The sequence below is a fragment of the Brienomyrus brachyistius genome, chromosome 21 (assembly GCF_023856365.1).
Source record: "Brienomyrus brachyistius isolate T26 chromosome 21, BBRACH_0.4, whole genome shotgun sequence".
Taxonomy (NCBI): Eukaryota; Metazoa; Chordata; class Actinopteri; order Osteoglossiformes; family Mormyridae; genus Brienomyrus; species Brienomyrus brachyistius.
Window position 1 is genome coordinate 1,314,871 of NC_064553.1, and position 16,880 is coordinate 1,331,750.

Below are 16,880 nucleotides of genomic sequence, written 5' to 3' on the forward strand. Positions count from 1 at the left end.
CAAAAAGAGAAACTAACTTTTATTGCAATAAGTTTAAATCCAAGCCAGTACACAAGTTATACTAAAGTATCAAGGCCTCTGAAGAGTAGTGGTGGCAGAGCCGGGACAGCGGCCCGCTGGAGCTGATCCATGAGAGGTGTGGTCTGTACAGAGGGGGCTGTGGATGCCAGGTTAGGGGCGCACAGCGGCCCCGCGAGCCTCAGCCACCAGAGGGAGGCACAGTGCTCCAGGGGACATGCTCAAAGGCGAACTGAGGTACGGGAAGAACACGGTACCAACGTATTCCAGTCTCTTTACAGGTCAGCGATCAAACACGGTGCGCCCCCCCCCACCGGCTCGCTGCCTAGTCAGTCTGCCATGACTGACTTTCTATGCCAGGCTCACTGTGTCATTTTACGACATGTAAACTTTAAGGTGCTTCTTATTTAAATAAACCAAGAACTCCCAGAGAAAGATAGCGAGAGCTAAATGAAGACCTGTGATTATAAAGAGGCAAACTAAAGTCACGTGAAATCTCCTCCTGGAATGAAAACCAGCCTGCCTGACTGAATGGCACGATGCAGAAGGTACATCTCCCCCCACTTTGCCTCTGGGGGAGTGTCACAATCCCCAATGCTTTTTCCTGATAACATACGACCCAGGTTTTTGACACACCGTTCCTGGAATTTAAAATGGAACACTAAAGTGCACAGGTCTCCATTTCACCAGAATGCATGTGAACCATCCGAAAGTGCTGAACAGTGGATTCCCGGGACCGACTGTTGGCATCTGTATCTAGGTGGCAAGGTGCCTGCAAATAGGTGAGACTGTGATCAAACAGACCACTGCAGAAAGGCTGATGTTTGTGTGGCGGAGCCAATCGTACCGCATTGTTAACCTGCTCAATTGGTGGCTGAAGTGTACGTTATGGATATGTGTGTGTGTGTGTGTGTGCGCATGCGCTATTTTACTATGCATAGTATAGCGACAGTGATAACTTTGGTATTAGTGCCTAGGCATTTATCATGCTGACTTCCAACTTATCACCCTGATTCAGAAACAAATAGTGAGGTGAAGTCAGGTGTTTCCCCCATTCAGCCTGACCTGGAAGCCAGGCTGAAGGCATCTGCTGATTATCCAAAGTGCTGTTACACATCCAGTGAGACCCCCCCTGAGGAACTGGGGGCTGTGTTCCTCCTTCCAGGAGGGCCAGTGCACAGTGTGGGAAATGGTTCAGCCACCAAATTGCAGATCTCTGGTGGTGAGGCACTTGTTCACCTGGAAGAGGAATGTTTTATCAGGAAGAATAATGCCTTGTGCTTCAGTTTGTCACAGTGGAATCCAAGGAGATGGACAGCGCCTACCTTTCCTGACCGGCCATGTTTTTAAACAACGACCTAGAACAGAGAGGGGAACTGTTAGACCAGAGGATGTAGCACAGTGTGGTTCTCCAGAGCTGCAGTCACTCCCAGGTCTTTGCAGCTGTATATACTGCAGCTAGAGTTGGTACCTGAGGCTGATCCAGAATCAGCCAGTGCTCTGTAACAGTCTGTACATCCTGGCCACTGAGAGGCTCCCGTAGACGAACTCTGACCTCCAGCAGACCTCCTGTGGGCTTGCGACCCTCCATCACCTGGGCAACACAGGTCACAGTGTTTGAGGAGACTATTCCAGCCTTAACCTGCTTGAGGAACCACACAGGCCCCAAAAGCCAAAGCGTTTCTCTCTATCAAAATTGTTACCGGGGAAAAAAAAAGTAGACAGTTGCAGCTGTAAATGTGCAAAAGTCTGAAGCCTCCCTCCCCATGAACTGGCCTCCACGATCTCCCGCACCTCCCTCCCCATGAACTGGCCTCCACGATCTCCCGCACCTCCCTCCCCATGAACTGGCCTCCACGATCTCCCGCACCTCCCTCCCCATGAACTGGCCTCCACGATCTCCCGCACCTCCCTCCCCATGAACTGGCCTCCACGATCTCCCGCACCTCCCTCCCCATGAACTGGCCTCCACGATCTCCCGCACCTCCCTCCCCATGAACTGGCCTCCACGATCTCCCGCACCTCCCTCCCCATGAACTCGCCTCCACGATCTCCCGCACCTCCCTCCCCATGAACTCGCCTCCACGATCTCCCGCACCTCCCTCCCCATGAACTGGCCTCCACGATCTCCCGCACCTCCCTCCCCATGAACTGGCCTCCACGATCTCCCGCACCTCCCTCCCCATGAACTGGCCTCCACGATCTCCCGCACCTCCCTCCCCATGAACTCGCCTCCACGATCTCCCGCACCTCCCTCCCCATGAACTCGCCTCCACGATCTCCCGCACCTCCCTCCCCATGAACTCGCCTCCACGATCTCCCGCACCTCCCTCCCCATGAACTCGCCTCCACGATCTCCCGCACCTCCCTCCCCATGAACTCGCCTCCACGATCTCCCGCACCTCCCTCCCCATGAACTCGCCTCCACGATCTCCCGCACCTCCCTCCCCATGAACTCGCCTCCACGATCTCCCGCACCTCCCTCCCCATGAACTCGCCTCCACGATCTCCCGCACCTCCCTCCCCATGAACTCGCCTCCACGATCTCCCGCACCTCCCTCCCCATGAACTGGCCTCCACGATCTCCCTCCCCTCCCTCCCCATGAACTCACCTCCACAATCTCCCGCACCTCCCTCCCCATGAACTCGCCTCCACAATCTCCCGCACCTCCCTCCCCATGAACTCGCCTCCACCATCTCCCGCACCTCCCTCCCCATGAACTCGCCTCCACCATCTCCCGCACCTCCCTCCCCATGAACTCACCTCCACAATCTCCCGCACCTCCCTCCCCATGAACTCACCTCCACAATCTCCCGCACCTCCCTCCCCATGAACTCACCTCCACAATCTCCCGCACCTCACTCTCCATTTCCAGTTTCTCAAGCTTCAGAAGCGCTGTGCCCACGAGCTTGTCGCTCCTCAGGAATCCCCTGTGAGGTGAGAGCAGTTAGAGGCTGTGGGGGATGGCCTCGTAGCCCAAAAACACGCAGGCAGCTCCCAACATGAAGCACCATCTGGATGTTAGAGATCCAATCTGACCACTTTTATTTTTAAGACCACTCCCCCCCCACCACTATATCAGGTCGATACATTAGCTCAGTAGGTGGCACTGTAGCCTCACACTTCGAGGGTTATTGGTTCGAATCCCACCCCTGGCACAGACATGCTCTATAGTAGTAGTAGTATGTTACTGATCCTGAAGGAAATTCCAAGAGGCACAGTAGCATATGGGTGTGTCTTCAGACGGGCTGGTAAATCCTAAGAAGGGTGTTATGCCCTGTGTTGCCTGAGGGGGGAGCCTGGCTCACTGGATCAACTGCATGGAGGATAGATCAAGAGCTACCTACCTCCCTTTTGTGTGCCTGGGTATTTTTATGACAGAAAATCAGGTTAGGTTACTTGCTCAAAGGGACATGGCAGAACTCTACCTTCGACCAGCACTATTAACTTTCGGGTCCGTGTCCTACCTGCTGGCTTAGTGACCACCAGACTGCTGTCCTAGATTGTCAGAAGCTAGAGTCTCATTTATATTTACGGGGTCTAGGTCTGGTTTCGCCAGCAGGGTGGTGGTCTGAACTCACCCCTTGTGCAGCACCTCCAGTTTGAGACCTTTGGACTGGATGACTCTCCGGAAGCCTCTGTGGTTGCGGTTGATGTTGAGAGTAAAGCTCTGGTTATACTCTGCATGAAGCAGAAGAGCAGAAGGTGAGATGCCCCTGCAGTTCGCACACCTCATGTTCCCAGCCAAGCTTCCCCGTAGCCACTGAGAAACGTCAGAGCACGACACTCACTCAGTGTCTGCAGGATGTGCAGCAATGCCGGTGCTATGAGTTACCTGGACAGTTAGTGTTTTTAACCACAGCAGTTTTGTGTTTCTGAGGCTGCTCCTGTAAGAAAAAAAAAGTAAAAACAAAGAACCCTCTTGAGGTATCTCTCCGCAGAATCACCTGACCCTATAACAGCACACTCTGCACATGACAGGATGATGATTAAGTGTACAAACTGTGGCTACTACAGGTCAGTTACCCTACAGGTGAGCTGGCAGTGAGCAGAGCCTGTACCCTACTTCGTGAAGAGCGGTGCTCACCGTGCTGGGATACGGGAACTCAAACTTCACAAAGGCGTCCAGGTCATTGGGGGCGATGCCTGCAGATCAGGACCAGAGGGAGTGAGTGGAAACAGAGTGACGAATTGCATCTGCTCTGGTCACCAGAGGCAGTCGCTCTGCTCCCGCAGTCAGCGCTCGCTTGAGTCTCCCTGGACCCCTTAGACTATCCTCACAGATGTTGAGGTGTAGAGATGGGTGCTCTTACCGTGAGGAGCTGGTACATTCATTCCTTTCACAATCACAACCACCATCTCTGTGCTGCTGAGCTCGGGAAATATCCTGTGGAGAGAGAGTGAACCTTCGGAGTCTCCTTGGATGTTCTTCTAGAGGAAGAAATGGCTTCCTGAATGGTTTCGATTACAGGGGGTTAAATATGACCCCATGAGTCTTAAAAAGGAAGATTAAAGGAAGAGAGGATAAAAGGAGAGCAGAGATAGGAGGGCCTGCAGCATGGCCAGTGACCCCCACCTCACAGTCTTGTAGGTCCTGTCCTCAAAATGGTGTTTTGGGGGCTCCAGTCCCTGCACCTGTGCCAGCTTCAGGATCTCCAGATTTTTCTTACAACCTTCGGCCATCTTCTCAAACCTGAGAAGGAAACAGGAAGCCAACATGTAACCTCTGCAGCCCTAATCCTGCAGTGAGGACGCAGGAGACGAGATGCACGCTCTGCTGCCCGAGGTGAGTGTGCGGCATTCCGACCGCATGTATCCAAGGCACAACTCCTAGCTCCTCATCTGAGTGTTTCTGCTCCATCACCTTGGCCACAGCAGCTAGACAGCACCGTCACAGCAGAAGTGTCGCCATCTGCTGTGAGCATGCCCGGGGTTTTGTTAGCTCTCGCCATGGGCAGGGTCCTGCTGTATACGTACTTTGTGGTCTCCGTGATGTTTCCCATGTGGCTGAACTGTGTTGAGTACGTCAGGCATTTCTAAAAAGGGGAACAGCCAGTCAGATAGTTGGTATGATGAAAAGCCAGGGTTTAACTCTTCTGAAACCCTGATACAAATGTTCAGCCTCGTATCACGGTTCCAGGAGACAGAAGTACGATTCGCCCCGACAGGTGCAGCCCGCTGAGCTCTCATTACATTACTAATGTTACAAAAGTTACTTCTCATTTCACAATTAACACTATAAGCCATGTAAATCACAAAATGGTTTGGTATACAATTGTCCTAAATCATGTTTGCATATTTAATAATACATTTCAAAGCACATTCTGTTTTCCCTGCTGTACTGAAGCTGCAGTGAACGATGAACCCAAAACCATGTACCACACTGTGAATCTTTTGCATTGTTACACACCTACTGACCGGACAGCCTGAGGCACTGAACGGCTTCGCGTTAAGGTCTAGTAACCAAGGGCCTCAATTATGAAAAAAGTTTGTACATTCTAAAGGAAGAGGAAACGTTTCAATGGAAACTTGCCCTTCACACTGCCCTTTTTACATTTTCCTTCTTCTCTGAGGAGCAACATTTCTACCAAACGTGGGTGCTTGTCAAGCACTACAGAGGTACGGTCACCCCCACCTCATACTGCTGGTTCAGCAGCTTGAACAGCTGGGAGTACACCTCCTCTGTCTTCTCTGAGACCTGAACTTCACTGTGGTGCACCAGAATAAAGTCCTCATCCTCGTCTCCTGGGGGTGATGGCACCTGCAAAAGATGTGGGCAATTAGTAGAAGTTCTATCATCAGAGTCCCACCCTAGTGCAGCGGATGGGGCTACCTTGGCAAGGTCAACCGCCTTCCCACTCCTGGCTGCCTCGATGATGGGGTCGATGCTCTTAGCGACCCGCAGGAAGGTTTTAGCCTGCTCCATGTCTTTCTTCTGCTTGGCCTGCAGAGCTGCCTTCATGTACTGCTTCTTACGGCTCTCCAGGAAGTCCAGCTGCTGATCAGCTGTAGGGATCCAAGGAGACTTACAAACTAGAAACCATTCATCCAGTTAACGTGGAAAATCTCTTAAACCAGCAAGTAAGGGTGGCTGCTACAGTTCAATACCTTTGGATGAGGCAGGAGCCTGACCCTCCACAGAGGGCGACTGCATGGCACTGGGGACCTGCACAGATGGTGGCACAGCAAGCAAGGGCTTCTGGGGCTTCCCAGGTGTGGGTAGCTCGCTCTGGGATGGTTTAACAAAAAAACTTTAGACCAACGCTACATATCACGCTTGAGCTGCCTTGACCCCGGAGCAGCAAACTACCTCATCCTCATCTTCCGCCGACTCCTTCCCGTCATCTGCAGCAAGCTTGTTGGCCGCCTCCAGCACCGTTACCAAGCTTTGCTCAGATCCTCCCGCTACCTTCTCCAACCCAGGGATTGGTGGAAAGCCTGGAATCCGGAACCAAGTACCCAATCACTGGTAGGAATAATTCACCAAAAAAACAGCACAGCCCTTTACTGCACCAGTAATGGCAGAAAGCAAAATCCGTCGAGCCGAGACGCACCTGGTGGAACTGGAAGCTCCTCAAAGTTGACGGCTTTGCCTGCTTTGTGGGTACGTATGGCACTCTGGTATTGCTGTGGGGAGAGAGGTCAAAGGTCAAGCGGGGGAACTCCGGCGGCCCTGTGTGTGGCTTTGAGGTGATCGGCCTGGGCTAACCTTGGCTATGCGCTCATGCATGCGGGCCTTGCGGGAATCCCCGCTCTCCTTGGCTTGGGTATAGGCTTCCTGGTACTTGGCCATCCTTTGCTCCAGAGCCTCCAGGGTGTCCTTGGGCTGGGCTGGGGCAGCTGGAAGACAAGAAGAACATGCCCATCACGTGCTCCTTGAAGCGTGTGTGCTGGGCTGGCGTCTAGGCCAGTTGACATGCGTGGCTGACCTGCTGCGGCGGAGGCCGGCAGCGAGACCCGGGCTTCCTGTGAGGCAGAGGCTGCTTTCCCGGTGCCCGGCGGAGAGCCCGCGCTGGGGGTGTCTGCCGCTTCTGAATAAGGGACATGGCCATCGACCATTATTCCTCACAGCATCACATTCGAAGCATCAGCTTTTGTCTATAGATGGCTCATAGCTGAATTGCACTAATTTTTTCCCCAAACAAAAACTTAACACAATAAACAATATAATTACCAACATGACTATCTGACAAGCAGACAAACTTCAGGGTGTGCCAGTCAGCTTTAAACATACAACATGTAGGACATTTATGCTTTAAAACTTAATGTCGGCTCTGTGAAAATGCCAAGGAATTGCAGTGTGACAGAGGTTGTGAATATGAACTCATAAAACAGAGCTGATAAGCTACATTCAAATGTGGAAGTTCCGATAAGGCAATGAGGAAGCATTTCCGGAAAAAAAACACACACGCACACACAGGGCCTGGTGTCCTTCACCCATATGACAGGGCATGGAAAATACAGTGAGACCAGGCATCTGTAACTACCACTTACCTCCAGGGACGGGGGGCATGTTGCTGAGGTCGACTGGCTGCCCGTTCTCCAACGCTTCCAACACAGCGTCAAATCTCTGGACAAAAAACACAACAAGATCCTTGTCTTAACTCCTACATGCACAGCATGCCTGAGATAGTTTGGGAAATCTCTGGTAGGAGAGGATGCAGCTGGGTCCAGGCAACAAGCAGAGGACTGGCTTTGTGTCTGTGCCCCCCCCCCCAAGCCCCCCAATCTCTTGACCTGATTTGAGGACAATTCCAAACATCTCAGCAGTCTTTTCTCTGACAGCAGTTCTACAGTGGTACTGGATTCCGCATGCTCTGCCCATGTTTCTGTACGCCAGACATGGTGCGAGCAGAGAGAGAAAAGCCATGTGTGTAAGTGACCCGAGATCATCTCCTGTCCTGGATTCTGTGGACCTGTCAGCTTAGTCTGCTGATTCGGGTCACAGAAACCAGCATGAGAGGCGAGACCAGGGCTGCACGAGGTGCCAAAAACGGACGGTAGCATCTGAAATAATGCCGAACTCCACCAAACGGCATTTACTGACTGATTAATTGGCATCATTGTCTGGACAGGTAACATCATCAGCCACCTTCTGAAGGTGTGAAGCATCGGCTGATGACATCGATCTCTCCTGCAAATTGAGTGATATTGTTCAAGTCGGAAAATTACTTCAGCCGTTAATCAGTTGAGTGTCGGGAGAGACCGCGACCCTTCAGGGATTTGACTCCCCCTGCACCATCGGAAGCACACTGGCGGAGGCCTCGCTGTACCTTTCCCGTCTTCAGGAGGGCTCTGGCCTGCTCCGTGTCCCCGCTCTGTTTGGCTTTCAAAGCTGCCAGCTTGTATTCCCTCTGCCGTTCCAGCAGCATGGCCTTGGTGGCTTCCAGTTCCCCGCCTGTGGATGCAGAAGGCAGGACTGCAATGCCCTATATTCACAAACCAAACGTCTCTGTGCAGGCCCCTTAAACGACTACTAACCTGCCTGGACACCAGCAGGCTCCCTGGCCATGACACCCAGCTCCGGCTGGCTTTCCGAACTGCTCTCTACTGGCTTTTCCTGACTGGGCCCAGTTGCCGTGGAAACGAGCAGCGTCTGCTGCATGGGGGCAGTCGCTTCTGGTGGCTCTGGAGGTGCCCTCGTGGGGGCAGCACCACAAGCCCCGCTGACCACTGGAGGAGGTATTTCAGATTCGTTGACCTTGCTCCCCTTCTTCACGGCTGTGAGCATCGTCTCCAGGGACTATAAGCCAGTGAGGGAAGTGACGTCAGTCACACCCAAATGGAAGAACCCTCCCGCCCCCCCCCCCCCCCCCCTCCTCCCTCCTCATTGGATGGGGCACACCTACCTTGAGGCCTCTCTCATACCGTCGAGCCTTTGAGGCCTCCCCAGATGCATTGGCATTGGCCACTGCAGTCTGGTACATTTGTATTCTCTCAGCCAAGGTGTGCTCCAAACTTCCAGGGGCCGCGGAATCCTTAACCTTCCGCAGAGAGGAGGAAACACTTTAACTGCCAGTAACAGCCGAGAGTCAACACAAAGTCCACCACGAGTACGCAATTCACTCTGAAGCTCCGGCGGGCTCCGCGGGACGAAGGCAGGATTAAGGCAGCTGTGCCGAAGCAGCTGGTTTCAAAGCTAGATGTGAAAAATCTCACCTTCTCTCTCTTTCCTGAAATGAGAAAACGCTTCGTTCCATACATGCTGTAAGACTACGAAATAAAAATATCTACACTCAGGTTTATGTGGGGCTAAAATGGGAGAAGTGCCTCTGGGAGGGGCTGGAAAAGTAAAAGGAGAGACAAGGACCTCATTCATGCGCCTCCCACTCAGCCCAGGAAGAGGGGGGAAAAAAACACTGCCCACACCTTCAATCCAAAGGGCTTCACTTGGTAACAAATGAATACAGAATCAGCAAAAGCAACCATTTCTTTCCCTTCAGCCACGATGCTGCCAAACCCATGATGCTCCGTCAGACCCTGCCCCGTTCGGCACCTGCTGGGCGGATTCCCGTGTCAGTGCCGGAGTCGTGTGATCTTCATCCTCAGCTTCCTCATCACCCACAACCTCCTGTAACTCAGCCTGGGAGGGCGGCAGACAGACACCATGAGGTTCTGGATGCGCAGCAGTTCTGCTGAAGGTACTTCAGAACGGAAACCTACCAGCAGATCTTCATCGCCCTCCAGATCCTCGTCTTCCTCATCGTCCACATCTTTCATGCAGTCCTCCGCCATTTTTTCAATGTGTTCCATGGGTACAGGAGCTGCAGCATGATTCAAATCGGAAATCTTTAGTACAACTGTCCGAATAATAACACAGGTAAAGTCACCATTCAGGCCAGCGGGCTCCTCTCTCACCTTTGGCTTTCGGTTTAGCTGCTCCCGCTGCAGCACTCTTTCTCCCCACTAAAGCAGCAAACTCTGCTTCCAGCTCTGTGTCGTCCACATCGTCCTGCATGTCCATCATCTCCTCTGGGTCCATGAAAAGCCCCATCTGCCAAGGCGGTTTCCAAAACATCATCGGACATTATTAACACGCAGGTCACGTGACTGACTGAACTGCGCTTGTAACGGATATAACGAAAGACCTGTCCATGGAGAATGCGTTATAGCTGGTCTGAAAAAGGAGCATTCACCCTGGTTCCGGTAAAATATCAGCCAGTTCCATATGACACTCCTGCCTTTCATTATAAATGGTATTTGCATGTTTTGTGAAGCTAATGAATAAGGACTTCCGACAACAATGCCCACCTGTTTGGCCGCTGCGGCACCTCGGCCTTTGGCCCCAGGAGCTCTCGCTTTCTTCCGGCTCAGCATGACGTCCGGCTGCCGCCCACTCTCCAACGGAGAACACGGTACCTGGGATGTCCGGAAGGTCGGATTACATTAAGGCTAGGGCAGCTATATCAGCGGGGACAGAACCGCGGAGCTGGTACCGCACGGCCCCTGGCTTACCTGGAGGTCCACAGCTGTGCCATCAGACCGTTGCCTGTATTGTTAGACACTGCCCCGGCCCATTAAACCGGCAGCTGTAACTACGAAGCCAACTTTAAACGACGAGCTCACGTCGCAAGAGCAGTGTCAGACTGTCTGCAAGGTTTCGGAACTTTGCCGGGGCGTAAATAAAGGCGCGGCGTCACTGTTACCCAACCCGTGTTACTACGGTTATTGGCACAGCGTTTACCCCGTAAAGTGTTTTTGAGGCGCCGGTCAAAGTTATACACGTGAGCGACGGTACCTGTGAGCACGTCCGGGACGCGCAAGCTGAATCCAGCAGGCGAAGACCGACACCTGAAGCCGCCGGGCCGCTACCTCCACACAGCTCTAGCGGAGCGCGAGAACAGCGCTACGCGGAAGCACGTGACACGCCCTCGAGAGCGCGCCGCCGCACGGAGCACTATGTCACGTGGCTTGCAGTTCTTTTTATTATAATAGTATAAACGAGAATGAGCAAAAGGGGTGTCATCCGGCTGAAATGACACGCTCATATAGCCCGTCATTCCTGTTTTATGTGTGCTTAATAAACAACTGCATCGGAGCAGTTCTATGGCAATACTAAAATGCACGTCATTTTAAATGTTTATCCACACGGATACTATATAAGGAAACAGAACTTTATGTGACAGTTATTCCCTAGTCTGGCCAGGTATAATGTACAAATGAAGATTATAATGAAGATTATAATGAAGATTTGTACAAATGATAAATATTTGTACATAGAAAAATGAACTACGCAACCGAGCAAAACATGCGTGAATATTGGAAAATGACTTAATAACTAAAGTATTGTACACTATTGTACTATCATCCTACACATCAAAGAATTGTGGTGAAGACCGTGCTCTTTTTGCTATAGTATTCCTTTTACACCTTATAAACAACCAACAGACCAATTCGGAAACGCGTCACACTACGGAAAGCGTTTGGGAGGCGGGTCTAAAAGAATTACCCAGTCATATCGAATAATCATATACCGCTGCTAAGCAACCTCACGAGACGGTTTTTAAAATTAACCAATCAGAACGCGAAACCGGCGGTTTAAAAATGGCCATTGAGTATCCGTTGCACAGCTTCTTTTGAAACTTATAGTGGAGACGTGGTTGAAGGGTTTTGTGCAAGTTTTTAAACAAGTCATCTCGTGGGTTTTGGTGTGTGAAACCTGACAGAGTGTGATTTGGAATTCATTCTTGGAAGTCGTTATCTCTGCCGCAAATAACCTTTTTCGTGTGGGAAGGCTCTTGCAAGGCGTTCTGTTGAATATTTCATCCTCGTAAGGTATGTCATCTTTTAGGTAGCGTATTTATTTGCTACTATGAATTCTCCGCTTTTCTTAATATTTTCTTACCATGGCGACGGTTCTGTTAGGTTCGTTTTCAGGGTTGCCAACTCGCGTCTGGCGTGACACTCGCGCTTCGCTTTCAGACTCGCTGTCATGCAAGGAATATTTCCACTATTGCTTTAAGAACAGTAAAATTAGTAAGACTGTATATTTTGTGTTTTTTATTTCATTTGATATATATAATATATAATTACACCCCCCCCCCCCCCCCCCCCCCGATTGCTCTGTTCTTGAGAGCAAGCTGACCGCGAAGGGCGGCCCTCCTTAGCAGCACCCAGGGAACTGGGAATCAATATTCTGTTATAAAGCTAAAACTTACCCACTGCTCTTGATGTAGTTAAACTTGCAACGTGGTAAAACCGTTACGTTCATGTAAACACGTGTGCAAACTTGTCTGGAATTGTCACGCCAGCCAGCTGGCTGGAGCTGGCAGCCTCGTCACGGTGCACCGTGTGACCCTGTTCCCACTTAGCCCTGTGGCCCGGCCGGCTGAATGGCTCAGTTCGTGTTTGAGAACGACATGCACAGCCTGTTGAAGCTGGACATGCCGATCACGAACGCGCCCATGGCTCGCTGGCAGCGGAAGTCGGCATCTACCAACACCAGCGTCCTGTCACCGAGCAAGTCGATGAACAGGTCCCTCAGCAAATCAAAGACTCCCAATAAGACGCCAGGTAATGCTATCACTCTGAAGTGATGGATGCTAGCATACTGGGTGTCTGCCCCCTGGTCTCTGTTGGGATCGTATGGAAGATTTGCCTCAAGTGCTTTCAGGGGTGTGGGAGTCTTAAGGGTTGTGTGTTGTACATAGCTGGAATTTGTTCTAATTCTCCTGCAGGCAAGAACGGTAAACTGCAGTGCACACCCTCCAAAGTGGGCGGTGACCGCTACATTCCCAGCAGAAACAACAAGCAGATGGATGTCGCCAGTTTCTTGCTCTCGAAGGACAATGAGCCTGCAGATCCCAATGCGTCTACAGTGAGTGCATTGGGCTTTGTGTGAGTGACACACACACACACACACACACATCACTAAAGCAGAATCTTCCCTTGCAGGAGATGCAGAAGGCTTGGTCTGTGAACCTCAATGGTTATGATGTCGAGGAGGCAAAAATCCTGCATTTGGGAGGAAAGCCCTTGAATGCCCCAGAAGGTAGTGTTGAACTTGAGCTTTTCTTTTAATGGAAATCCAGAACTGTTTCTCCCCATCCCTTCCACACACACACACACAATTACCATGCTTGCAGGTTATCAGAATAATCTGCGAGTCCTCTACAGCCAGGTCACCACCCCGGTGTCTATGAAAAAGAGCAGATACATTTCCACTGTACCTGACCGAATTCTTGACGCCCCAGATCTGAGGAATGACTTCTGTAAGTGTTCTGGCCTGTGCTATAGCTTAAGTGGCTGCCACGCATTAGCTGATTTGTCAAGAATTCAGTGCAGATGAAGATGTGGTGATCTTGACTTAATTCACAGACCTGAACTTGCTGGACTGGAGCAGCCAGAACCTCCTGGCTGTGGCCCTGCACAACAGCGTGTACCTGTGGGATGCCAGTCAGGGGGACATCACTCTGCTTATGAAGATGGAGCAGGAGCAGGATTACATCTGCTCAGTCAGCTGGATCAAAGAGGGAAATTACCTGGCTATAGGCACAAGTGATGGCAAAGTTCAGGTGGGTGTGGAGCTGTGGGTGTGGCGCTGTGGCTGCCCATGTTTCCTGGTGAATAAGCACTAATGTGCTCTGGTCCACAGCTCTGGGATGTGGAGAAGCAGAAGCGTCTACGCAGTATGGCCAGCCACACAGCACGCGTGTGCTCCCTCAGCTGGAATAACCACATCCTGTCCAGGTACCCGACTTCCTGAGCAGTGCCCGCTGTGGCAGATGAATGCCGATGCTGCCGCAGAGGGAACGTGCATTGGAGCTCTGTGGTTCAGCTTGGTGCTACGTAACCTCTGGGGATTTTTCACATTCGGCAATGTCACCCATAACTGACATCGCCCACATGACCTAGCAATGCATATGCTGCAAGCTGTTTGGTTTTAATTGCTTTCCAAGGGGTATCACATTCAGTTCTTGTTAGAATTGACGACTTATCAAAGCAAATTGTGTGTTTTCTAATCACATTCAGGTTAATGCTAGTTAGTCTTTAGCTAGTGAAATTCAAAACTTTGTTCCAATGGGAACGAATTGCTTGATTCCCATTTCTGATATCTGGTCCTCTGCTCATTAGTCAAAATGGCATTTGTCAATTTTTTTTTTCCAAGTTCTAACTTGATCTACAAACGAACTGACACACCAGCAAGCCATACAATCCTTCTGTAGATGTATTCCTAGCTTGAATTCATGTGCAATTTTTTTATCTTGTTAGTGGCTCCAGGTCTGGCCACATCCACCACCATGATGTCAGGATGCCTGACCACCACATCTTCACATTGACTGGCCATTCCCAGGAGGTCTGTGGACTGAAGTGGTCACCAGATGGCAAGTACCTGGCAAGTGGCGGGAACGACAACTTGGTGTATGTGTGGCCAGGAGTGACAGAAGGTGGAAATCAGGGAGCCATCAACTGCTTCACCAGCCACCAAGGGGCTGTTAAGGTAAGCTTCTCCTGAGGATCTCCTGGAGGCGCCATAGAGTTGCTTTTGCATAAACTTTATCCATTTTAGGCTTTGGCCTGGTGTCCATGGCAACACAACATCCTTGCTTCGGGAGGGGGCACCAGTGACAGGCATATCCGCATTTGGAACACTCACACTGGGACTTGCACTAATTCCTTGGACACACAGTCTCAGGTAATGAATTGGCACTTATGAGAGAGAACTTGGTGTAAGTACGTTGCAGGAGATTTATCTTGTGCTCCCCTAGATTTCATCTTTGGTGTTTGCACCAAACCACAAGGAACTTGTGTCTGGTCATGGCTTCGCGTGTGATGGCCTGGTGATCTGGAAGTATCCGTCCATGACTAAAGTGGCAGAGTTTCTGGGTATGTTTGCGACCATTTGGACAGTCAAACATCAGATGAATATGGTGCCAACTTGTACAACCATGGGTCAGTACTGTTACAACTAAAGCCTGCTTTTACGTGTGTCCTGACTTCTAGGACACGAAGCAAGAGTTCTGAACCTGGCCCTGAGTCCTGACTGTTCCACCGTCGCTTCAGTGGCTGCTGATGAAACTGTTCGCTTGTGGAAGTGCTTTGAACTCGACCCCTTAACAAAGAAGGCAAAAGAGAAGATGGCGAAGTCGACCAACAGCATCATTCACCAGGGGATTAGATAACTAAATGGCTGTTCTCTGAATGTTGTGACTCCCTCTCAAATTTTAAATTTTCAGTAAATAAAGATTTGACTTCCAGTGCCATTTGATTACCCGCTTAAGATTGTAAAGACCTAATACTGATGCCAAAGCTCACTTTCAGGGCTGGCTTAAAAGCCTTTTCCCAGCGGGCTGTAAAGTCAGAAGTAACTGACTAAAATGGAAGGTGGTGTAAATTGCCCTCCATAAATTGGTTAATGGCATGCAGCAGTGTACAGCTTCATAGTCCTTGCTTGTACTCGTTCCAGTAGCAGACCCCCCCCCCCCAACTCTCACTTGCTTTTAAAATGGCCGTTATGCCCTTTCTCCATTGCTCCAAATTTTTAATTTTTTTGTGCCTGAAATGTTACTATGACCTTGTTCCTGTCAGTTATGGCGTTACTCCCTACTACTCGTACCACTGCTCATCCTATTACCTGAAACTATACTGTCGCCTACCTTTACTCTGCATTTACACTTATCTTGTGGTTTGGTCTGAATTAGGATTTTGTCATTTTTACCTGCTCTACTGTCTGCAGGAGAATGCACTCCTTCCTGTTTATCACCACTTCCTAACTTGGAGGCTTTGACCAGGGATACTGTGAAAGTGATGGGGGGGAAAAACCATTTTGTATGTAACCCGTGTGTGAGCAGCGGATAACTAGCACCTGGGGAGTTTATCTGTGTCATTGTTAGGTTTTCTGTGTCAAAACATACTTTGACCAAACGGAACTGTAAAAATTTGAAAAGTTGACACTAAAATTCTGGTGGTGAAAGCAAGCTTGCTGCCAAGGGCAGCCCTTAGGAGCTGGGAGTTAGGGGCTGGCAGATGTACCCAGATGAGGCTTGGACTTGTGACCTGATTACAGGCACAGACACTTAACCGCAAGGGGGAAACCACTTGTCCCCCAAACTTACACTCACTGCCAAAGGGGATCTTAAATTTATGTCAAGAACTATCAAATGCGACCTGGCTATTAAAGTGATTTTTCATGGCAGATGTTCAAAGGGTCTGTATGTGTATGGCATGGTGCTGTAAGTACTGGTGCCTCACACCTCTGGGATCTGGGTTCAAATCTCTACTAGGGTTGTGTGTCTTTGTCTTATGGATGAAAGCATGAATATTTGACTCAATGAAAAACAATAGTATTGAGCTAGCATCGGAAATTCATCGCAGAGTCTCAAAGCACTTATGTAAGTCGCTCTGGCTAAGGGTGTCTGCCAAATCCTGTAAATGTAAATGACACTATTGATGACGTGGAGAAAACTGTTTATGACACTTACCTCCCTGAACCTACTTTCAGTTTAGGGAGCTGGGGGTTAGGGGCCTGGCCGATGTACCCAGGTGAGGCTTGAACCAGCAACCTTTTGATTACAGGCACAGACACTTAGGCATGTGCCACCACCCACTCAAAAGCAAACTAGTAGAGAATGCTACCTGAGCTTTGAATGGTATTTAATGGCCGATTTTCAAAGGGTCTGTGTGCGTGTGGCACGGTGGTGGAATGGTGAGCACTGTTGCCTCACACCTGGGTTCAAGTCCCTTCCATGGCACAGTGTGAGAATATTCTACATTCTGGCCAGCGGAGTCAAACCCACAGCCATGTATTTTCCAGGGAGTTGCAGTACCTTTGAACTTAGTAGCGTAACATTCACAGTCGTCGTGACTAAGCCCAGGAGCGCCCCATCACTTTTGTTTCATAAATCATTAGTGTCGCGGCCTG

At 50.5% G+C, this 16,880-nt stretch overlaps 2 protein-coding genes across 3 annotated transcripts; one reads left to right on the top strand and one right to left on the bottom strand.

Moving 5' to 3' along the window:
- Positions 1-2: 2 nt before the first annotated feature.
- Positions 3-10,887, bottom strand: cc2d1b (coiled-coil and C2 domain containing 1B). Of its 2 annotated transcripts, none has more exons than XM_048989761.1 (26): positions 10,758-10,887; positions 10,271-10,378; positions 9,878-10,013; positions 9,683-9,783; positions 9,516-9,602; positions 8,869-9,003; positions 8,501-8,762; positions 8,293-8,417; positions 7,514-7,589; positions 6,949-7,050; positions 6,729-6,859; positions 6,574-6,646; positions 6,330-6,457; positions 6,128-6,248; positions 5,853-6,025; positions 5,655-5,780; positions 4,997-5,055; positions 4,596-4,712; positions 4,333-4,406; positions 4,107-4,165; positions 3,855-3,906; positions 3,601-3,700; positions 2,859-2,949; positions 1,490-1,612; positions 1,344-1,376; positions 3-1,257 (listed from the first exon to the last, which is right to left on the bottom strand). In XM_048989761.1, exons 2-25 carry the CDS (start codon positions 10,334-10,336, stop codon positions 1,365-1,367), a joined length of 2,529 nt encoding a protein of 842 aa, XP_048845718.1. In that variant the 5' UTR covers positions 10,337-10,378; positions 10,758-10,887; the 3' UTR covers positions 3-1,257; positions 1,344-1,364. The 2 variants fall into 2 exon arrangements, with proteins under 2 accessions (XP_048845718.1, XP_048845719.1); XM_048989762.1 differs by lacking the exon at positions 10,758-10,887 and adding an exon at positions 10,475-10,691.
- A 682-nt stretch (positions 10,888-11,569) lies between these two features.
- Positions 11,570-15,222, top strand: cdc20 (cell division cycle 20 homolog). Its single transcript, XM_048989764.1, has 11 exons — positions 11,570-11,794; positions 12,331-12,532; positions 12,697-12,836; positions 12,914-13,010; positions 13,105-13,230; positions 13,337-13,533; positions 13,614-13,708; positions 14,231-14,459; positions 14,529-14,654; positions 14,728-14,845; positions 14,963-15,222. The coding sequence occupies exons 2-11, from the start codon at positions 12,352-12,354 to the stop codon at positions 15,139-15,141; spliced, it is 1,488 nt and encodes a 495-aa protein (XP_048845721.1). The 5' UTR covers positions 11,570-11,794; positions 12,331-12,351; the 3' UTR covers positions 15,142-15,222.
- Positions 15,223-16,880: the final 1,658 nt, after the last annotated feature.

Bases quoted from the DNA above. Each gene is read 5' to 3' on its own strand.
- cdc20 (XM_048989764.1), top strand. From the start codon at position 12,352: ATGGCTCAGTTCGTGTTTGAGAACGACATGCACAGCCTGTTGAAGCTG. The intron at 13,534-13,613 runs GTGGGTGTGGAG...TCTGGTCCACAG, and splicing joins CAAGTGATGGCAAAGTTCAG to CTCTGGGATGTGGAGAAGCA. The intron at 14,460-14,528 runs GTAAGCTTCTCC...TATCCATTTTAG, and splicing joins GCCACCAAGGGGCTGTTAAG to GCTTTGGCCTGGTGTCCATG.
- cc2d1b (XM_048989761.1), bottom strand. From the start codon at position 10,336: ATGCTGAGCCGGAAGAAAGCGAGAGCTCCTGGGGCCAAAGGCCGAGGT. The intron at 9,004-9,515 runs GTGCCGAACGGG...TCTCTGCGGAAG, and splicing joins CACGGGAATCCGCCCAGCAG to GTTAAGGATTCCGCGGCCCC. The intron at 4,407-4,595 runs GTGGGGGTCACT...CTCTCTCCACAG, and splicing joins AGGACCTACAAGACTGTGAG to GATATTTCCCGAGCTCAGCA.